Source organism: Mus caroli, chromosome 15, assembly GCF_900094665.2.
Source record: "Mus caroli chromosome 15, CAROLI_EIJ_v1.1, whole genome shotgun sequence".
NCBI lineage: Eukaryota > Metazoa > Chordata > Mammalia > Rodentia > Muridae > Mus > Mus caroli.
In genome coordinates, this window is record NC_034584.1 from 59,606,991 (window position 1) to 59,624,364 (window position 17,374).

Below are 17,374 nucleotides of genomic sequence, written 5' to 3' on the forward strand. Positions count from 1 at the left end.
TCTCTGGGACAATAATTTCCAAATTTTCCTTCCTGAGTTCTTTAGAATGGGAATTTACAATCTGGTATATCCAGCTGGCTTCAGCCCTTTCAACTTGGATGTCTCTCCTGGATGACTCTTTAAGCTCAAGATAGCCAAGATAAGCTCCCATCCTCTCCTTGTATTGCTCTAAGACAGCATTCCTTTCCAATTTTTCTTTTGCTCCCCTGGCACCACGAGCTTCCTTGTTCCAACCTTGGAGTTATGTAACTAACAGATGCTGCTTTATTGCTTCCTATTCAGCAGCCAACAAATCACAGGGATTCTTTTTCAGAGTCAAGATTTGGCTCTTTCTTTTTCTACAGCTAAGCAGTGCTAAGCACCCAAGAGTCGTTTCTGCACCAGTATTGATGCCTCCTAAGTGGCTGATTACCACCAAGATTTCTCTACCAGGCAGCCAGTCTATGCCTCAGTCCTCTGTTACTGATAACTTGATACTATTTCTCCAATAATGAGCATAGAATAGTTTGTTAAATAATGAATCCAGAGCTTGAACACAAAGTTGCTTATTGACTCCTTCTTTTTTACCTTCACTGTTTTTGTGCACTTGAATAAATAGAACCATACTTTCTTATCTAGAGGTATTATTCCAGGATCTCCCTTGAATACAGAATGGCTTAGATTTCAAGTCCCTTATACAAGACACCACTGCATTTGCATATAACATACATGCATCTTTCCTAATACTTTAAAATTATCTCTAGATTACTTATAAAAAGTACAATGTAAAAGTTATGTGAACAGTTGTCATATTATATTATTTAGGAAAAATAAGGAATACAACTCTTTGTTCTCATCACAGATAAAAATGGTGGTTTTCTCTTATACATTTTCAATTTAACCTTGGTTAAGTCTGAGGATATGAAACAAGAAGAGCCAATAGTGTGTAGAATTATTGAATTAATGGGCTCTAGCTCACCACTATCTGCCAGGCAAGAATATGGGTGTTACAATGTACATTTGTATTCCTACTTATAAATATGGACATTTTTCTATTCCTTTAAAACTAGGTATCCCAATGGCAGAATATCATTGCTTGCAACAGTATCATTAATATTACAAGGGTAAAACCTGACAGTATAGGCATACAAAGATAGTTAAAGTCTTGGAGAGACAAGTGAGACTAGGAAATAATTTAGAGGTCACACTTCACTGGAGCCTAAGTTACTTTTTCTGTAACTATGATAAATTTTCTGATATAAGCAACTTAAGAGAGAAAGTGTTTACTTTGTTTGGTTGATTTTTAGTACAGGATCTCACTGTGTAGCCCTAGCTGGCCTGAGACTTTATATACAGATCCAACTTGTCCTTAAACTCACAGAGAGCTGCCTGCTCTGGCTGGAACCAAAGGCACACCCCACCATATTGAATCTAATAGAAAGGGCTTCTTCTGGTTCACAGTTCAAGGTTGCAGTCAGTTCTGGTGAAGAAGTAGCAGCAGTGGACTGTACTGCTGGGAAGCCGAGTGCTCTGTGTGTTCTGCTGCTGAGCTGTCTCTTGGCACTTATGCTGTCCAGGTGTTCCCACCTCAATTAACCTAATCAAGATAATCCTCACAGGCATGCCCAGAGGTCTGCATCCCAGGTAATTCCAGATTCTGTCAGATTGACGACTCTACAATCACAAAACCTGTTTAAGTATGGGCTTCATCCTTGCTGGTTTGTCCTTCCCTGTCGGCAAGGGACAAGTCTCACATCTCTTACGTGTACTTCCCTTCACTCGTTTCTATGACTCACTCGAGAAATTGCTTCTATTCTCCACCCCCTTCCTCCAAGGCCTTTGCTAATTCAAATTCTCTTTTATTCCAAGTTGACTCAAAGAGTAATTGCCCTCAGGCCTTCCTGCTTACTTCATCTTCTTTATCTCCTCCTCTTCAGACTTCACAATCTTATTTCTTAAGCAGAAAGTTGGCACTACACTCCAGGGTATAGGTCTGCAAACCTAAGTGTATAGTTACATCATCCCATATGCTATCCAGCAGCATTAGCTCAGGACTTAGTAATATACTCATTACTAATTCTATAGTAATTCTATAGCAGAATTCTATGTCTATTAAATGAGCCACTTTGGAAACACAGTATTGGACTTCTGGACATTGCTTTTATTTCTCTAAAGGGGCTGTGGCCAGAGTATGTTATGTGTACTGCCCACATTAGAGATGCCCTGGCTCTAGGGTTGACCCAGATTTGTGACTCCTAATAGACCCATTAAGTAGAATATTAATGATACCCAGAGCTAAGAACAGGGTTAGCCAAGTGTTCAGAACTTGTTCGAAAGAAGAAGACCAAGTCCTGAGGACTGTCTCACTTTGAAAGTTACGGGAAGCCCCAGAAGGAATGACATTTTCTTCTGTCCCCAGAGAAAATGCTCAACCATCACCCCAGATAACCCAAGTGCATTTCAAAGGCATTGGGCTTTCCGACACAAATCTGGCAGTTAAATAGATCCGAACGGGAGCCTGGGTAAAGTCGCTACACTCAAGGCTATCGGCCTTACCCTCACAGTCCTAAAGTGACCTTGCAGTTAAAACAGTCAGCCTTCCTGCTGCCCACTCTGCAGGTAAGGGCAAAGCCAAGCAGTCACCGCTTGGGGGCCGAGTTTAGCGCTTGGGGGCCGAGCTTAGCGCTTGGGGGCGGAGCCTCCCAGTGGCAACGCGCTGACGTCACGGGCGTGGGTCGGCCCACCGCGTCGTCGACGGGGCGCGGATCACGGCCGGTGGTCGCTGTACCCGGTCGGCGTCCGCTCTCTCGGCAATTCGTCCTCCGCCCCGACGAGGCGTCCGTGGCCGGGCTTTCGCAGTCATGCTGCGGTCGGCGCGGCTCGCGCTTCCCCTCTGAGTCCCGGGACGGCGGCGAGCGCGGCGAGCTCGGGTCGCCATGCCTACCCGTGAGTGTCGGGCCAGGCCGGGCGGGCGGGCAGCGCCTCCAGGAAGCGCCGGTCCTCCCTGAGTTAGTTTCGCTTAGACTTCAGCGTCCCGTGGGCGGGGAGCGCGGGATCTCTGTGCACCCTCGGGGAAACTGAGGCGGGAGCGTTACGGGAACTGACGGCGGCCCGCGGTGACGGCGCGGTAACGGAGATCAGTGCGACCCGGGAAGCCCGGGCTGGTCCGCTCGCCGCGCGGGCCCACCTGGACTGTGCCCCCAAGGTCGAGGCCTGTGCTGCTTTAGTTTGAGGGACTTAGGTCCGAGGGACAGACTGGAGCCCTCCCTGCGGCCAGAGGCCGGGCTGCCCCAAAGTGTGTCAGTCTGACTACTTCTTGGCTGACTTGAACGCGGTTTTGGCTTGCCCGCCTGCGGTGGGACCCGGGCTCCACTCACAGCAAGCATCCCGGCTGTCCCAGAGGGACGATAGGTTTCGAGATGACCCTGGTAGTGGAGGCTTAGAGAGAGAAACACTTGTACTACAAGGTACTACAGTTGCTAAGAGTGACCCAGATACTCACGCTGAAGCTTTAAATCATGTGGCCCACATTGATTACGTGCTAACTGGGTGGCTGATGCTGGTTATGGGTTTTTGAGGGTCTTTGCAAGTAGTGCTCTTTTAAGTGTCTTACCATAGGATGTTTAAAGACTTGTGAATGTTTTTCTCGGAATTCCTAATTAGCCCTGCATGGTTTCTGTAGACATAAGTACGGAATTTCTAGGCAGCTTCAAATGCACAATTTCTTCTAGTGTTGGGTAAAGATTTCTTTCTGAATAATAGAATGATTTGCCTCAGAGCTGTGTCAAACCTTTCATCATAATGTAAAGGTCACTTTGACCCCTCAAATACCAAGTGTGTTTTATTTTGTTTGCACGTTATTCTGTGTTTCTCATTTTACATTTCTGCTTGATTCCTCCAGCCTGGAGGTATATTCTCTGTATCTCATGTTCATGATCATTATTGCCAGTTTATTAATTCTTACTCTCATGTTCTGTTATTTGACTATTTGGAATTAGCACCGTGCCAATCTTCTTCTGGGAAACGAAAGGGGAGAAAGATAAAGGACATCAAAAGATGAGACTGCATATGGACTGTCTTGGTAAAATTCCCATTAAAATTCTGCAAAATCATCAAGCTTTTAGTTATGTGCTAGCATTATCTAGTTTCCTTGAGACGATGCTGATAGTTACATTTTTAGGATGTTTGATTTATTTACTCTGTCCAGTGAGTTTTCCATGAACTCCCATGTCAGATTGCTCACCGTCAATAGAAGGTCAAGAGAAATGGTCATGAGTTATCTGTCAGTTTGTTGCTGTGCATCTCCTGTAATCCAGGGGAGATACTGATGTGGACAGAAGTTCAGCTCTGAAATGGTAGCTCTTGCTTTTTTTCTCCTGATGGTCAGAGCCCTCAAGGTGTCCGAGATACTTCAGTGGGCAGGAGTGCTTCTTAGATGTCCCGTGTCTAAAGTAGACACTAAATGTATAAACAGAGACTGTGACACAGCCAGTCACTGTATTATGGTATTATGGGTGCTTTTAGGAAAAGAAATTAATTTTTTTTTAAAAAAACATCGTTATTTAGATGTTCAGCCAGTTAACCGTTAAGTGTTTTAGCTAATGAAATGCTGTGTTTTTCTACAAACTGAAGGGTTAAAGAGGATCGCTTTAATCTCGGGTTCTAGAACTCTGCAAGCAGCTCACAGATAAATCATTCTATTGTTGTTTTTGTTGTTCACTTGGAATTGAAATGACACTGATAGCAGAAGCCACCTTCACCTGCTGGAGCCACGCTGGCCAATCAAGTGTGTGCCTAAGGAGTATTGTTTAGTTGGAGTTGTCTAGTGAGCCAAGAACTCCTTGAGGAAGCATCTAGAAGGATGTCTGCCAGAAAGGTCCAGCACAGAACAGCTCCTGTCCTTGTCATTCCATGTTTAGTCTGTAGTTGGCTGGCTGACATCAGGGCTCTCATTAGATGATTTTTTGTTCAAACCTAGACTGAAGTTTAACTTTTAATGTCAAAGGCTTTTGAGTTGGAAGGAAAGTTTAGGTTTCTTAATCCAATCTTTTTATTTTTGAAGATCAGGAGGCAGAGGCACAGATTTTTTTTTTTTAAATCACAATTTCATTTTGTTTTTAGACAGTGGCTCATTATATAGAGCAGGCTATCCTAGAACTTGTGATCCTTCTGCCACTGCTAAAGGGTTGTGGAAGTGTAACACCATGTATGGGTTTTAGTAAGTCTTGATGGCTTCTTGAGGTCATAAATAGAGAGGAACCAGTACTTGGACACATATTTGGCCCCTTTACCCAATATCTTCATTGAACATAGATAATGTTTATTTGTCTTTAGCCAAAGTTGAATAAACTTTTTGTTTCTGTATAAGCTATACTGACAAAAATGTAAGCTATGCCAAAATTCTATGAATTTTTTTGTAAACTTCAAGAGACATTTGCTTATAAAAAAGTTGATCATTTGCCCAGACTTCAGCCCTGCCTCAGGAATCTGGGAAGAAGGCGGGATTCTGCAGGTGCGCTAAGCAATACTCCATTATAAAGGCATGGATTTAAAGTCTAACAAACTGCTTTTATGGAAGGGGCTTCTTAATTCATCCACATCTTGTGTTTAAAAACAAGCCCAATAAGATGTGCTCTTATGTATGAGAAATTATTAGATATTAGCTGGGAGAATTCACTGAACTGTTTGTTGTTTGTTATTAAACTGTTTTCGGTGTGTGGCTGATGCTTTCTTTTGACACTTAGATATCATTGCTATTAGGTTAGGTCTGTTAGACGGTGGTAATGTGGGTGCGACCGCCGACTGCCTATACTTGAATAAGGCTAATTATATTTAACTGTTATCACTGTCTTACAGACGAAGTGCAGAATGAATCCTGAAGGATGGGTGATAATTGGAGTTTTTAGAAACATTACATGTTGTTTTAGCTTTATATCACTGTGACAAACCTGCAAAAAGACATCTTGAGAGAAGATTAAACTTGACTCATGGCTTCAGAGGTGCCAGTCCAGAGTCCACTGAATCCATTGCTGTTAGACCTGTGGAAGTATAGAAACATGGCCAGAAAGGATGGTAGAGGAAGGCTCTCACAAGAAAGCTGTTCACCTTTAACAGCCAGGAAAGAGAGACATAGAGGAGGCTCCAGAGGCCCACCCCACAGTTATTTCTTTACTTTAGTGCACGTGTGTTCCATTTGCTACGTTAAAGCTCACTAGCTAGCAACCAAGCCTGTGCTCTTTAGTTTTACCAATTTGACAGAATCTGGAATCAACTGGAGGACAGGTTCCCGAGCAGCATACTCATGGGGAATTACCCTGATTGGGCTAAATGAGAGGGAAATACCAGTCCACTGTGGGTGGCATCATTCCTTTGCAGGGAATCCTGGCTTGATAAATTAAGGAAGACTGCTGAACTCCAGTATGCATTCATCATGCTCTGCTTTCTCATCATGCATACAATATATCCACTGCTTCAGACTTCTGCTGCTTTGAGTTTTCTATCATAAAGGACTATACTCTTGAGTTCTTGAGCCAGAATAAACCCTTTCTTCCTTGAACTGATTTGTCAGACTATTTTATCACAGCAACAAGAAAAGAAACTGAAGAAAGCTTTTTAGCAAATGAGGTCAGTGGGCATTTAACATTGAGACCCATAGGACATTCAAATGCATTCATGTTATTTGGTTTGGAGTCTTGATGTTCATTCATATTTATTTATATTATCGTTTGTCCATGTTTCTCCCCTCCCATATTTCCTTCTTTATCTCTCCAGCCTTCTTCCTTCACCCAGAGTTGTATTTTTGTATTTTTTGTTTTGTTTTGTTTTGTTTTTGTTTTCTTCTCACAGGATAACTTTTACCTTGATACTGCTTTGATTGCTATTTGAAAGACTTCTTTTTCTTTTTTTTCTTTTTCTTTTTCTTTTTCTTTCCTTTTCTTTCTTCTTCTTCTTCTTCTTCTTCTTCTTCTTCTTCTTCTTCTTCTTCTTCTTCTTCTTCTTCTCTTTTTCTGTTTTTGTTTCTGTTTCTGTTTCTGTTTCTGTTTCTGTTGTTTCTTTTTCAAAAATAGGGTCTCTGTATTGTTGGCCGGCCTGGAATGTACTTTGTAGACTTGGATGGATTCAACTCAGAGATCTGCCCTCCTCTACCTTCTAAGTGCTGGGATTAAAGACATGCATCCCCACAGCACATGAACCATAAGCTTCAATAAGTTCCATTCATGAGTAAAAGCAGACCTGTTTTAAAGATTATGCAAATGTTGAGATAAGGCTGGAGGAGGTAGGAGCCAGAAATGGAATAGTTTCATTTACTCTTGTAGTGCAGAGGAATGGAATAGTTTCATGTGCCATTGTAGTGCAGAGAAGCAATTAAGGACTGAAAATATGTTCACAGCCACAGTGGCTATTTGTAGGCATACTAGCACTTTCCAACTTACTGTTTGTTTTGTTTTGTTTTAATAAAGATATGTTATAATCAGATTTTTTACCAGATTTTCCGGGATGTTTTTGAGATGGAAGACAGTGCAGATGTCTGCACTTCATACTATAAATGAGAATTTTCAGCCTTTGTACCATTGGTCCCTTGGACCAGCTATTTTGGTGGTGGTGGTGGCTAAAGGAGGAAGTGGTAGCAGGAGCCTATGTTTTATAGAATACTAGCAACATCTTTGGCTTTTATCTACAAAGGCCACCAGCAGTACCTGCCTCCCACCAAAGACCTCCACAGTTGGAAGAACCAAAACTGTTTACAGACATTACCATATATCCCCTGGAGGACAGAATTAAAATTATAACCTCAAAAGAACTGCTCTAGTTCTAAATATTTAAATATTACAAATCAAGCTGTGTCCACAGCCTGTTCTGCTTTCAAACCATTAGGATGTTCAGCCCACCTGTGACCTGAAATGACTCCTTAACCCAGAGGCTGAGACAGCTTCTAGGCCTGTTCTGGTCAGCAGTGATCTACTTGAACTTGACCCTAGAATTGACTCTAATCAGGTTCCTTCAGGGACTAGGGATGTATAGCACCTCCCTTGCAGTATCTCATTTTTTTCACCAGCATTTAAGGAATGTTTTATGTATTTCAGTAAACTGTCTGAATAATTGGGCAGATGAGAGGAAGAAGCTAGTTTTCTGGGGGAAGTCAGTTTCTACTACTTTAATTTTGAATGGGCAACTTAAAAGCAAGACCAGTGGAAGCCAAGTTCCTCTGGTTTTCTAGGGTAATAACAACAACAATAATAACAGCAATAATAATAAGCTATTATTATTGCTGTTGTTATTATTATTGCTAGTTGTCCCTTACCCTTCCACATACATAAAAGGAAAAAAATAAATAAAAGGTCCTTTGTGGTTTAGTAGGCAGAGCTAGGAGCTGAGTGTGTGAAATGAAAAGAAATATCATGGTTGAACTCTGACATTGGATGATCTAGTCGTCATTTAGTATTCTTCTAGTAGTGTGATGGGCTATAGTTGGCAAACCTCATTCTCTACAGGATAGCATATTTCTCCTTAGTCTAGTGACTGTTTATATTCTAGATAGTGCAATTCTGGATTTTAGTAAAGATGGTACCATTACTCCTGTAGTTTTAGAGCATCTCTGTTACACCCTGAGTGTTCTTGTCTGAATAGCATTTTGAATAGGGGCTCCACTATATGTGTGTGTGTGTGCATGTGGGTTTGGGTGTGTTTTAATTATTTCTCTTTTTTTACATACTCCATTTTTGTATGACATTAAGGTTGCCTTTTCGGGCTTTAGGCAGGAAATGGTCAACCTGTTAGTCTATGGTAGTAGGAAAATCTTTTGTGGGTATTATTATTGAAATATTATGTATTATAATATATAGTAGAAGACATGAGAAGGCCCAGTTGGCCACCAACTATTTCAGGAAAGATGGCCAAGAAGATAGGATATCAACATTTTATCCAGGTTAAACATCTTATATATTTTGCTAAATGAATCCTATTGAGAATCTAATGAATATCCTGATGATTCTTCCTCAGGAAAATGAAAAATGTTACCCCAAATTTCTCTATAGTTTGAAATGACTTACGACACAGCAGAATTTGTTAGAAAGATCAAACAGATCACCACAATGGCGTGAAGTCCATTGTTACTCAGCAGAAACATGCCGTTCTCAGTACTCCGCTTTTGCTTTTTTTCTGCTGAGTTTTACATATTTTCCCCAAATATTTTAATTATGTGGCTGAATCTTCAGCATATTTTTATAAAAATAATGTGTCAAGAATTATAACTCAAGAATCACTTAAGACAGTCGTTGAGCCATGAGGATATTTAGTCCAGTTGGCAAAGGGGCAGCTGAAATCAGGAAGACTGTGTACCACTCATCTGGATCATGCTTTGCCTCTAGAACCCAGGCTGTCTGAATCGTGAGAGTGTGCTCACTACATACATCCCATTCCTCCACGACAGAAAGAGTTGAGGAGAGAAGTTTGGTAGAATCACGGCTAACTCAGGAGCTAAGATAATTTATTAAATTAAAAACTGACAGTTTTATTTATACAAATCTGAAGGTAAAATACTACCAGCCTTATATAGTTAAGAGTACACACTTATATCTGCTATCCATTTTATTAATAAAGAATTGCAGATTAAAAGCTGCTGGGGATTGGTTCTAGTGCTTTGATTTAATTCTGAATCTTTGTGTCCAAACAGTGAAGGTCCTTGACCCCTATTGGTTTTTGATCGATCAATAAAGATGCCAGTGGCCATTGGCGAGACAAAGGGAGATGGAGTGGGACCTTTAGATATGTGCAGGCTAGGAACTGGGAAAAAGCAGACAGAATTGCCATGACTCAGGGGAGAGAGATGGATCAGATTTAGAGCTGCAGAGGGAAGATCATCTGAAACATAGGAGGGTAGGGAAAGTGGTCCCAGAAGGGCTGACCAGAAGCATCTTAGGCAACAGAGACCAGTGAGCCTCACAGAAGGTAACAGGGTAGCAAAGTTAAAGGTAGATTTTAGGAGGTGTTGAGCTAGGAGTACAGGAAGGAAAAGTATGCTAGCCATGGGAGGATTAGAACTGCCCAGTCTTTGAGTAGCCAAGACATTTCAAAAATATGCTAATATATGTGTGTGTGTGTTTTCATTGGAGGATCCAAAGAGTTCCTGGACAAGTGGCTGAAAGTGCTTGACCTACTGGGAGCCAAAGTGGAGTAGCTAAACTCACTGCTACAAAAAGCCAAACCATTTTTGGTTTGATAGGTTGTCAGAACAATAATATATGGAGGCAGTGAGGTTCAATACAAATGCTAGAACTGCAGATTGGTTCAAATTTCTTTGGAAAGCAGATTAAAAATGTATTATCAACTGGTCTAGGGTTTATATCCACTGGCCCAGTGACTTCTAGGAATCTATTCTTAAATGAATTTTTTTAATTATTTATTTTATTTATTAATCACTTTATTTGTTTACATTTCAAATGTTATCCCTCTGCCCGGTCTCCTTCCATGAACCCCCACCCTCACCCTCACCTCATCCCCATCCCTTTTGCCTCCCCTGCCCACTCACCCACTCCTGCCTCACCCCTCTAGCATTTCCCTTCTCTGAGGCATCAGACCTCCACAGGACCAAGTACCTCCCCTCTCACTAATGGCAGATCTGGCAGTCCTCTCTTACATATGTAGCAGGAGCCATGGACTGGCCATTGTTTACTCTTTGTTGGTAGTTTAGTCCCTGGAAGCTCTGAGGTATTGGGTTAATTGATATTGTTGTTCTTCCTACAGGGTTGCAATCCCCTTCAGCTTCAGTGCTTTCTCCAACTCTTCCATTGGGGTTTCCGGGATCAGTCCAAAGGTTGGCTGTGAGTGTCTGCATCTGTCTTAGACAGGTGCTGGCAGGACCTCTCAGGATAGTCATACCAGGCTTCTGTCTGTAAGCAGGTCTTACCAAAGAACATCGAGATATTTTTGCATCAAAATGTCTGTGAAGCCGGGCGTGGTGGCGCANGCCTTTAATCCCAGCACTCGGGAGGCAGACGCAGGTGAATTTCTGAGTTCGAGGCCAGACTGGTCTACAGAGTGAGTTCCAGGACAGCCAGGGCTATACAGAGAAACCCTGTCTCGAAAAACCAAAAAAACAAAACGAAACAAAACAAAAAAATGTCTGTGAAAACCTAGAAACTTGTTTCCAGTAACAGGGAATTGATACATATAGAACATCCTTTGAAGCCATACAGTGGTGGCCCACGCCTTTAATCCCAGCACTTGAGAGGCAGAGGTAGGCAGATTTCTGAGTTCGAGGCCAGCCTGTTCTACAGAGTGAGTTCCAGGTCAGCCAGGACTACACAGAGAAACCCTGTCTCCAAAAAACCAAAAATCAAAAACAAGAAAACAAAAAACCAAAAAAACCAAAATATTATGCATTAATTAAAAAGAATACTCATGAAGCCACGCTATAGTAATTCCAGCCCTTGGGACACTAAACTAGGATTTGAGGCAACCTTAGGCCACATAGTGAGATCCTGTCTCTAATCAACAAATTAGACTAAAATAACACCAAGCAGACTTATGTACAGTGTTTTACCCATAACACAGGCTGAGCTGAAACTAGCATTCCCACTGCCTCAGCTTCCCAATTGCTGGGGATTATAATTGTGTACTAGTATGCCTGGGGAATTTGTTTTCTTAATTTGATTTCCAAATTTTCTACATTAACACTCTATAATTAGAAAAAAAAAAGAGCTTAAGGTTATAGCCTTAATGCAACTTTTTCAAAACCGAAAACAAGACATTGGAACTACTGAACAGTTTCTTCTTGTAGCCTGCAGACTAGGAGAAAAAAACAAACAAACCAACCAACCACATGGTGTTAGCTACATAGGAAAGCGGTGCCTGGCATCTGATTGCTGTGAGATGCTCAGAGATGTGAGCTTCAGTGAGTGCTTTGCCAAGGTCGGGCAGTGTGTTGGTGAACAGGAAGCACAGGAGGGGGCAATCTATCACTTGTCTCTTCTGATTGAAGTGTTTTATGCTTTATTAAGTAGTGGTTTTAGTCTTGAAATCCTGAACAGGTGAGATGAGTCACTGTGGGGGAGTTCATTTTATGGGAGTTGATAGTTTTTTGTATCTTCTTTGGAATGAATGTCTATTGTGGAGTGAATACAGTTTTAAGCAAGTGGGATCACAAAGTGAATGTTGGCAGTTCCTGCTATGATTAATGTCAGACCTGTCAAAATTCTGCCAGGCTCATTCAGTTCTTGAAATGAGCCAGTTCTTGAGGATGTTCTGAAGGAAATAGAAGCTAAATAGTATTTTTATTCTTTCCATGGAAGGCATCCCATTCCTCTTTGGCACCTTTGTCTCTTGCTCTCTAACTCTAATTATTGTTGGCATAATTCTATATTTTATTAAGAAATGAACCACTCTCTCATTGTACCTCTGAACTAAATTTATCTATTCTAAATTTAGCCATTAAACCATTTGTTGCATGCCTTCAGGAGGAATTATTTCTAACTGCCATCATTTCCCCTCTTACTTGATGAGTTATTTAACCTCACCTTTTCTCTTTACCATTTGCACTCCAGTAGTTTTCTGGATAATGGTAAATATTCTTCACATGTGACTCCCTAATGGGCATTTTTGAGCAGATGTCTTGATAATTCACTACCTTATTTTTGGTGCTCCAGTTGCAAGTTAACTTTAAGTGGCTCTCACACCTGCTGAGTAGACTGAAGTACAAGGTACCACATTTGCTGTTATGATTCCTGGGATCTCATGAACATGCAAAACACGCTTGATTAGCACAGGTCCTGAGAAATGAGAGGAGTGCCCCTTTTGTGACATCTAACTTAAATTGTTGGTTTTAGGAACTTAGTTAAAAGGGTTTTGTTTTGCTTTGCTTTCCTAGATAATTGACTCAATAACTGGGAAAAGATAGTATCTCTTAAAAATTTGTAGATGCAATATTATATTTATGTAATTGTTTGGTTTTAGAGGCAGAAATACTTGTTAATGTTTTAGGACAGGCATGTTGGCAGAAAAGGATAGTTACTCAGGACTTAGGTTGACATTCAGAAGTTCATTGTCTTCAATTTGCTGAAGCAGATGGGTAACTTGTCCACTCCACCCTAGCATTTTTAATGGCTTTAGAAAGGTGAAATATACTTGGCACAATGGACAGTCTTAGCCTTGTAACACAGCACTTCACAAAATGGAACTATCTAGATCCCAGAAAGAGATGACAGATAGATGGGTCAGTTCTTTTCATAGTGACTTTATTTACGAAACTCCATTCCCTGGTGTGGCACAGGATGTTTGCTGCTTTTAACCCTCATTGACAGGCAGAGGAAGGGAAGCCTGGGGTGCCTCTGAAACATGAGTTTTCAAAATGCCCCCTTCCATGCCAGGTGTAATAATGTGAAAAAGGTGCCAAAGACATTGAGCAGGTGGCCCACCCAGCGTTGATTAGAGTAGCTTTGCTTTTTGGTTTTGGTTTTGGTTTTTTAATCTCTTATATGTGATGTTCTACATTCAATTTCTGTAGGAAAGTGACATTGACTGCTTTTAAAAAGTAGATAGAAAATACAAGATGTTTAGAGTCAAAAGCTCATGAACTCTGAGGCAAAACCCAAAGCAATTTAGCTGATGGTGTCTCACCTTTTTGGACTACCAGTCTCCAGGACTGAATATATTATAGCTCTTCTATGTAGTTATTTCTGTTACAGATGATGCAAGTGTGCTAGTAGATCCAGGGATGTTCTCTTTCAATTTTGCTTTTCTGGTGGATATGTTAGGGACATACTTAATATTTTAATGCCTACATTTGCATGGCATAGACTAGATAGTGAATGCAGGGTTGGATAAAGAAGACCCTAGCTTCAAAAAGGTTATACCATTTATTATGCACATGCAACATAAAGGAGATTAAAAAAAAAGCCTTGAGAATGGCTGTGGTAGTTCAGGAGAGAGAGTATCCATGACACTAACAGAAAGATGAATAGACAATACTTTCAAAAAGCAGAGCGCCTTAAATGATATGACAGAAATAGTGAGCATACCAGAAAGGCTAGCGTAGGGGAAATACTCAAAGTAAATCATAAGAGTGGGAAAATGACCGTGCACAGACACACACACCCACACAGACACACACACACGGGGGGGGGGGGGNGGTTATCAATTCTTTTGTTCAGTGTCAGATAGATATTGTTATAGCTGTTGTCTTTGGTAGAGGAGCAAAGTCTAATGGGGGAGCACAATCTATTGGGGAACAAAGGTGTGTTTAGCAAATTTATCCTAACCAGAGAGTCACATGAGGGTTTGTACTTGTTTTCTTTTTTTGTTTGTTTTATTTTGTTTTGTTTTTCGAGACAGGGTTTCTCTGTATAGCCCTGGCTGTCCTGGAACTCACTCTGTAGTCCAGGCTGGCTTTGAACTCAGAAATCCACCTGCCCCTGCCTGCCAAGTGCTGGGATTAAAGGCGTGTGTCACCACTGCCTGGCAGTTTCCTATGCTAGTCAGGCTATCTGTTTATGGTAGCTTTTGAGTAGTTCAAAGTAGCAAGAAATAGTAGTAGCGACATTCTCTTACAGTCTGACCTGATATTATGACAATCGAGAAAAAATTTATGGAGCATCAAGGAAGGTGTTTTAAAATTTTGAACTTCAAAGTAGTTGTCATATTTCAGGCCCAATACATGTAATCCTATACTTCTGTTCTTAACTGTCTTGCCACTGCTTCCTGTCTGGGAGAAGAGACTGTCAAATTATGTTAAGTGTATGCAGACTGGTAGTTGGGAAGTTTGCAAATAGAAGTTAGGGCACCTCAGTATGTGTAATCTAAAGCAAAGTGTATAGAACCAGACTACTAGTAGCTTATTCTATTGCTGCTGTGTTCAAGCTTCATTGCATTATGTATTTGTGAAAGAATGGAGTGGTTTTCAGGCAGCAAATGGCTGTGTGCATGTAATAACGTTCTTGAGGAAAGGCTTATTTCAACGACAGAATTGAAGAGTGATTAGAGACTTGTTGTCTGTCACTAAGAGCATCAGTTTGCTTCATTGAGACCTTTTTCCTACACTAATACTGCTCTCTCTTCCTTCCCTGTGAGCTCTTCAGGGTGGTGTGATGTGGTGATCAGGATCTTTTTGCTGTTTAAACTGTGTAGATGACTGCTCTTGCTGTTGGGTCTTCCCTGATAGGTATAGTAGCATGTAGATAAAATATGGAAAGATGATGGTAGTTCCCAGCACCATGGGGAGGGCTGAATGTAATTACTGGTACTTTAGCTGCTCTGCTTTTGCCACAGTGGCAGCTGATTCAACCACTTTGACATTTCTGTCTAAAGTTGTCCTGTGACTCAGTCAGTGTTCGTAAGTGCTTAATGGTGTTTGCACAGGGGTGAGATGATTTTCTATTGATCCTTTCCGTTTTTAAGAGTAAACCTATTATTTAAAATTTAAAAAGTACCACAAATACTTAGTTTTCTAGATTCTTTATGTATAATTCCACAGAAAATAGGTTGTTTGCTTATATCTTTACTTTCAGACTTGAGAAATTTTAGCAATAGATTGAAATCTTATGGTAGTATAATATGTTTTATGATCCATTCCAAAAATATTGATTAGAAAGTTTCTTTTTACAGTCTTGTTTGTTTGTTTGTTTTTTGTTTTCATAATATAACATTTTGCCAACGTCCCATCTTGACTGGGTGAGGGCTCCTGAGGAAGGGGCTTCTGGGAGCTGCGAAAGTAGCAACTTGAAGTCAAATCATGGGTTACATAGAAGCTGACGGCTTAAATTCTGCTTGAGACAGCTTTCCAGACTCCCCCACCTCCCTGAGACAGCTCTCTCTTGCAATTCCAAAAATTCTCTAGATAGCTCATCTCTTGCAGATCAAAAGCCCAGTCTTTTATTTACACATCAATTCAGTCATTACACCAGGTTCCTTTTTTATTTTCCCATGAATCAGCATTCCTTAATGACTCCTTGAGTTTCTTAGAAAGAGACAGCAAACACATTTTTCTAACATTGCAAATGAATTCAGAGATCTGCCTGCCTTTGTAAGCACAGACTATGAGCTAGCCGCTTGGGGTCCTGTCCTGGGATTACCATTTCTACCATGCTTGGGTACAGCCTAGCTTTGTCTCAGGCTGACCTTGAATTTAGGAATCTACCTACCTTTGTATTCTGACAAACTCATTCCAAGTGCAGCCGCCTCTGTTCTTTTAGATCTACTAAGTTCCGTATACAGTTCATATTGCATCCTTATATTTTTCATAGTTGAGAAGTTATATATTCTTGAACTGAAGTTTTCAGAGTTCTTTCCCACAGGCTTAAGGACTGTCCTGAAGGTGTCAGCATTTACCATTTTGCTGAGACATTAGCCACACCCTTGTCTCTTGACTTGTGCTATCTGTGATTATCATGGCATCATTAACCTTGGCAGAGGGCATTCTTAAAAGGAAGAACATGAAAATACGGACTGTATTATGCAAACAAGCCTTAAGGCCCCAGCAGCCATCAACACTCATGGAGGCCCACACCCTGCTGGCTCTGTTCCAGGGGCAGGAAACCATGTTACACTTGTCCCTTACACATGGCCAAGCAGGACTCTGTAATATTTTTATTAATCCTTAGGGAATTCCATAAATTATGTCTTGATCATGTTTACCCCCACTCCTGCTCCAACTCTTCCCAGAACCACTCTACCACTTGCCACTTAGTGTTGTCATCATAGTTGTTGTTGTTGTCCTCTTCGCCAACCTCCTCTTCTTCCTCCCCTTCCTCCTCCTCTTTCTTATTTAGAAGAGAGTGCCTCAAAGCAAATATCCTTGTCCAGTGGCTCCTAATAGTCTATTCATCTCCTTCCCTGCTGTTCCTTGAGCCTTAAGTGTAGGGGTTACTTTGTAAATGTATATTGACCCTCCTACCCCATAATTAGTTTATCTCTGCATTTTGACCACTTTGGCTTTTTTAATGTTCTCTGATGCAAAAAGCTTTTTTTATTTTTTATTTTTATTTTTAGGTTTTTGGCAGTTACTCCCAGAATACAAGTGTCTTTTAAAATATCCTGCCATGGTGGTTATTGTTGTGGTTTGTTGATGTTAGGGCTGGATAAAATTACTGATTTTTTTTCAGTTTGCAATTTGCTTGGCTCCTCCCGAAACTATAAGAGAGAGTTCTCAGTGAGGAAGTCTTCAGGCCAAATCCAGATTGATTCCTTCAGATTGTTTATCTGAGGTGTGTGGTCTCTTCAGCAATAGGGTGTTACCTTCATTTCTGGAAGGCATTGAGAGTGACAACAGTGTAGACTGTCTGGGGCATTCTCTTAGACTTCCTTCATCAACAGCTCAGAAGGAGCCTTTCCATGCCTGGCACTGGATTGTTTGTTACATATCCTTATTATTGGAGGGTGGTATTTTTTTTTGTTTTTTTTTTTT

General features: G+C 41.0%; 1 protein-coding gene across 2 annotated transcripts in view; it reads left to right on the top strand.

The window, feature by feature from the left end:
* The first annotated feature begins 2,698 nt into the window (after positions 1-2,698).
* Positions 2,699-17,374, top strand: part of Efr3a (EFR3 homolog A) — an 86,147-nt gene continuing 71,471 nt past the window's right edge. For both annotated transcript variants that reach the window (XM_029469566.1, XM_021182859.2), the window contains exon 1: positions 2,699-2,925. Coding sequence is in view for 1 of the 2 variants with exons in the window: in XM_021182859.2 (XP_021038518.1) it covers positions 2,916-2,925 (10 nt within the window). In the remaining variant the exon portion in view is untranslated. The remainder of the gene's footprint in view (positions 2,926-17,374) is intronic.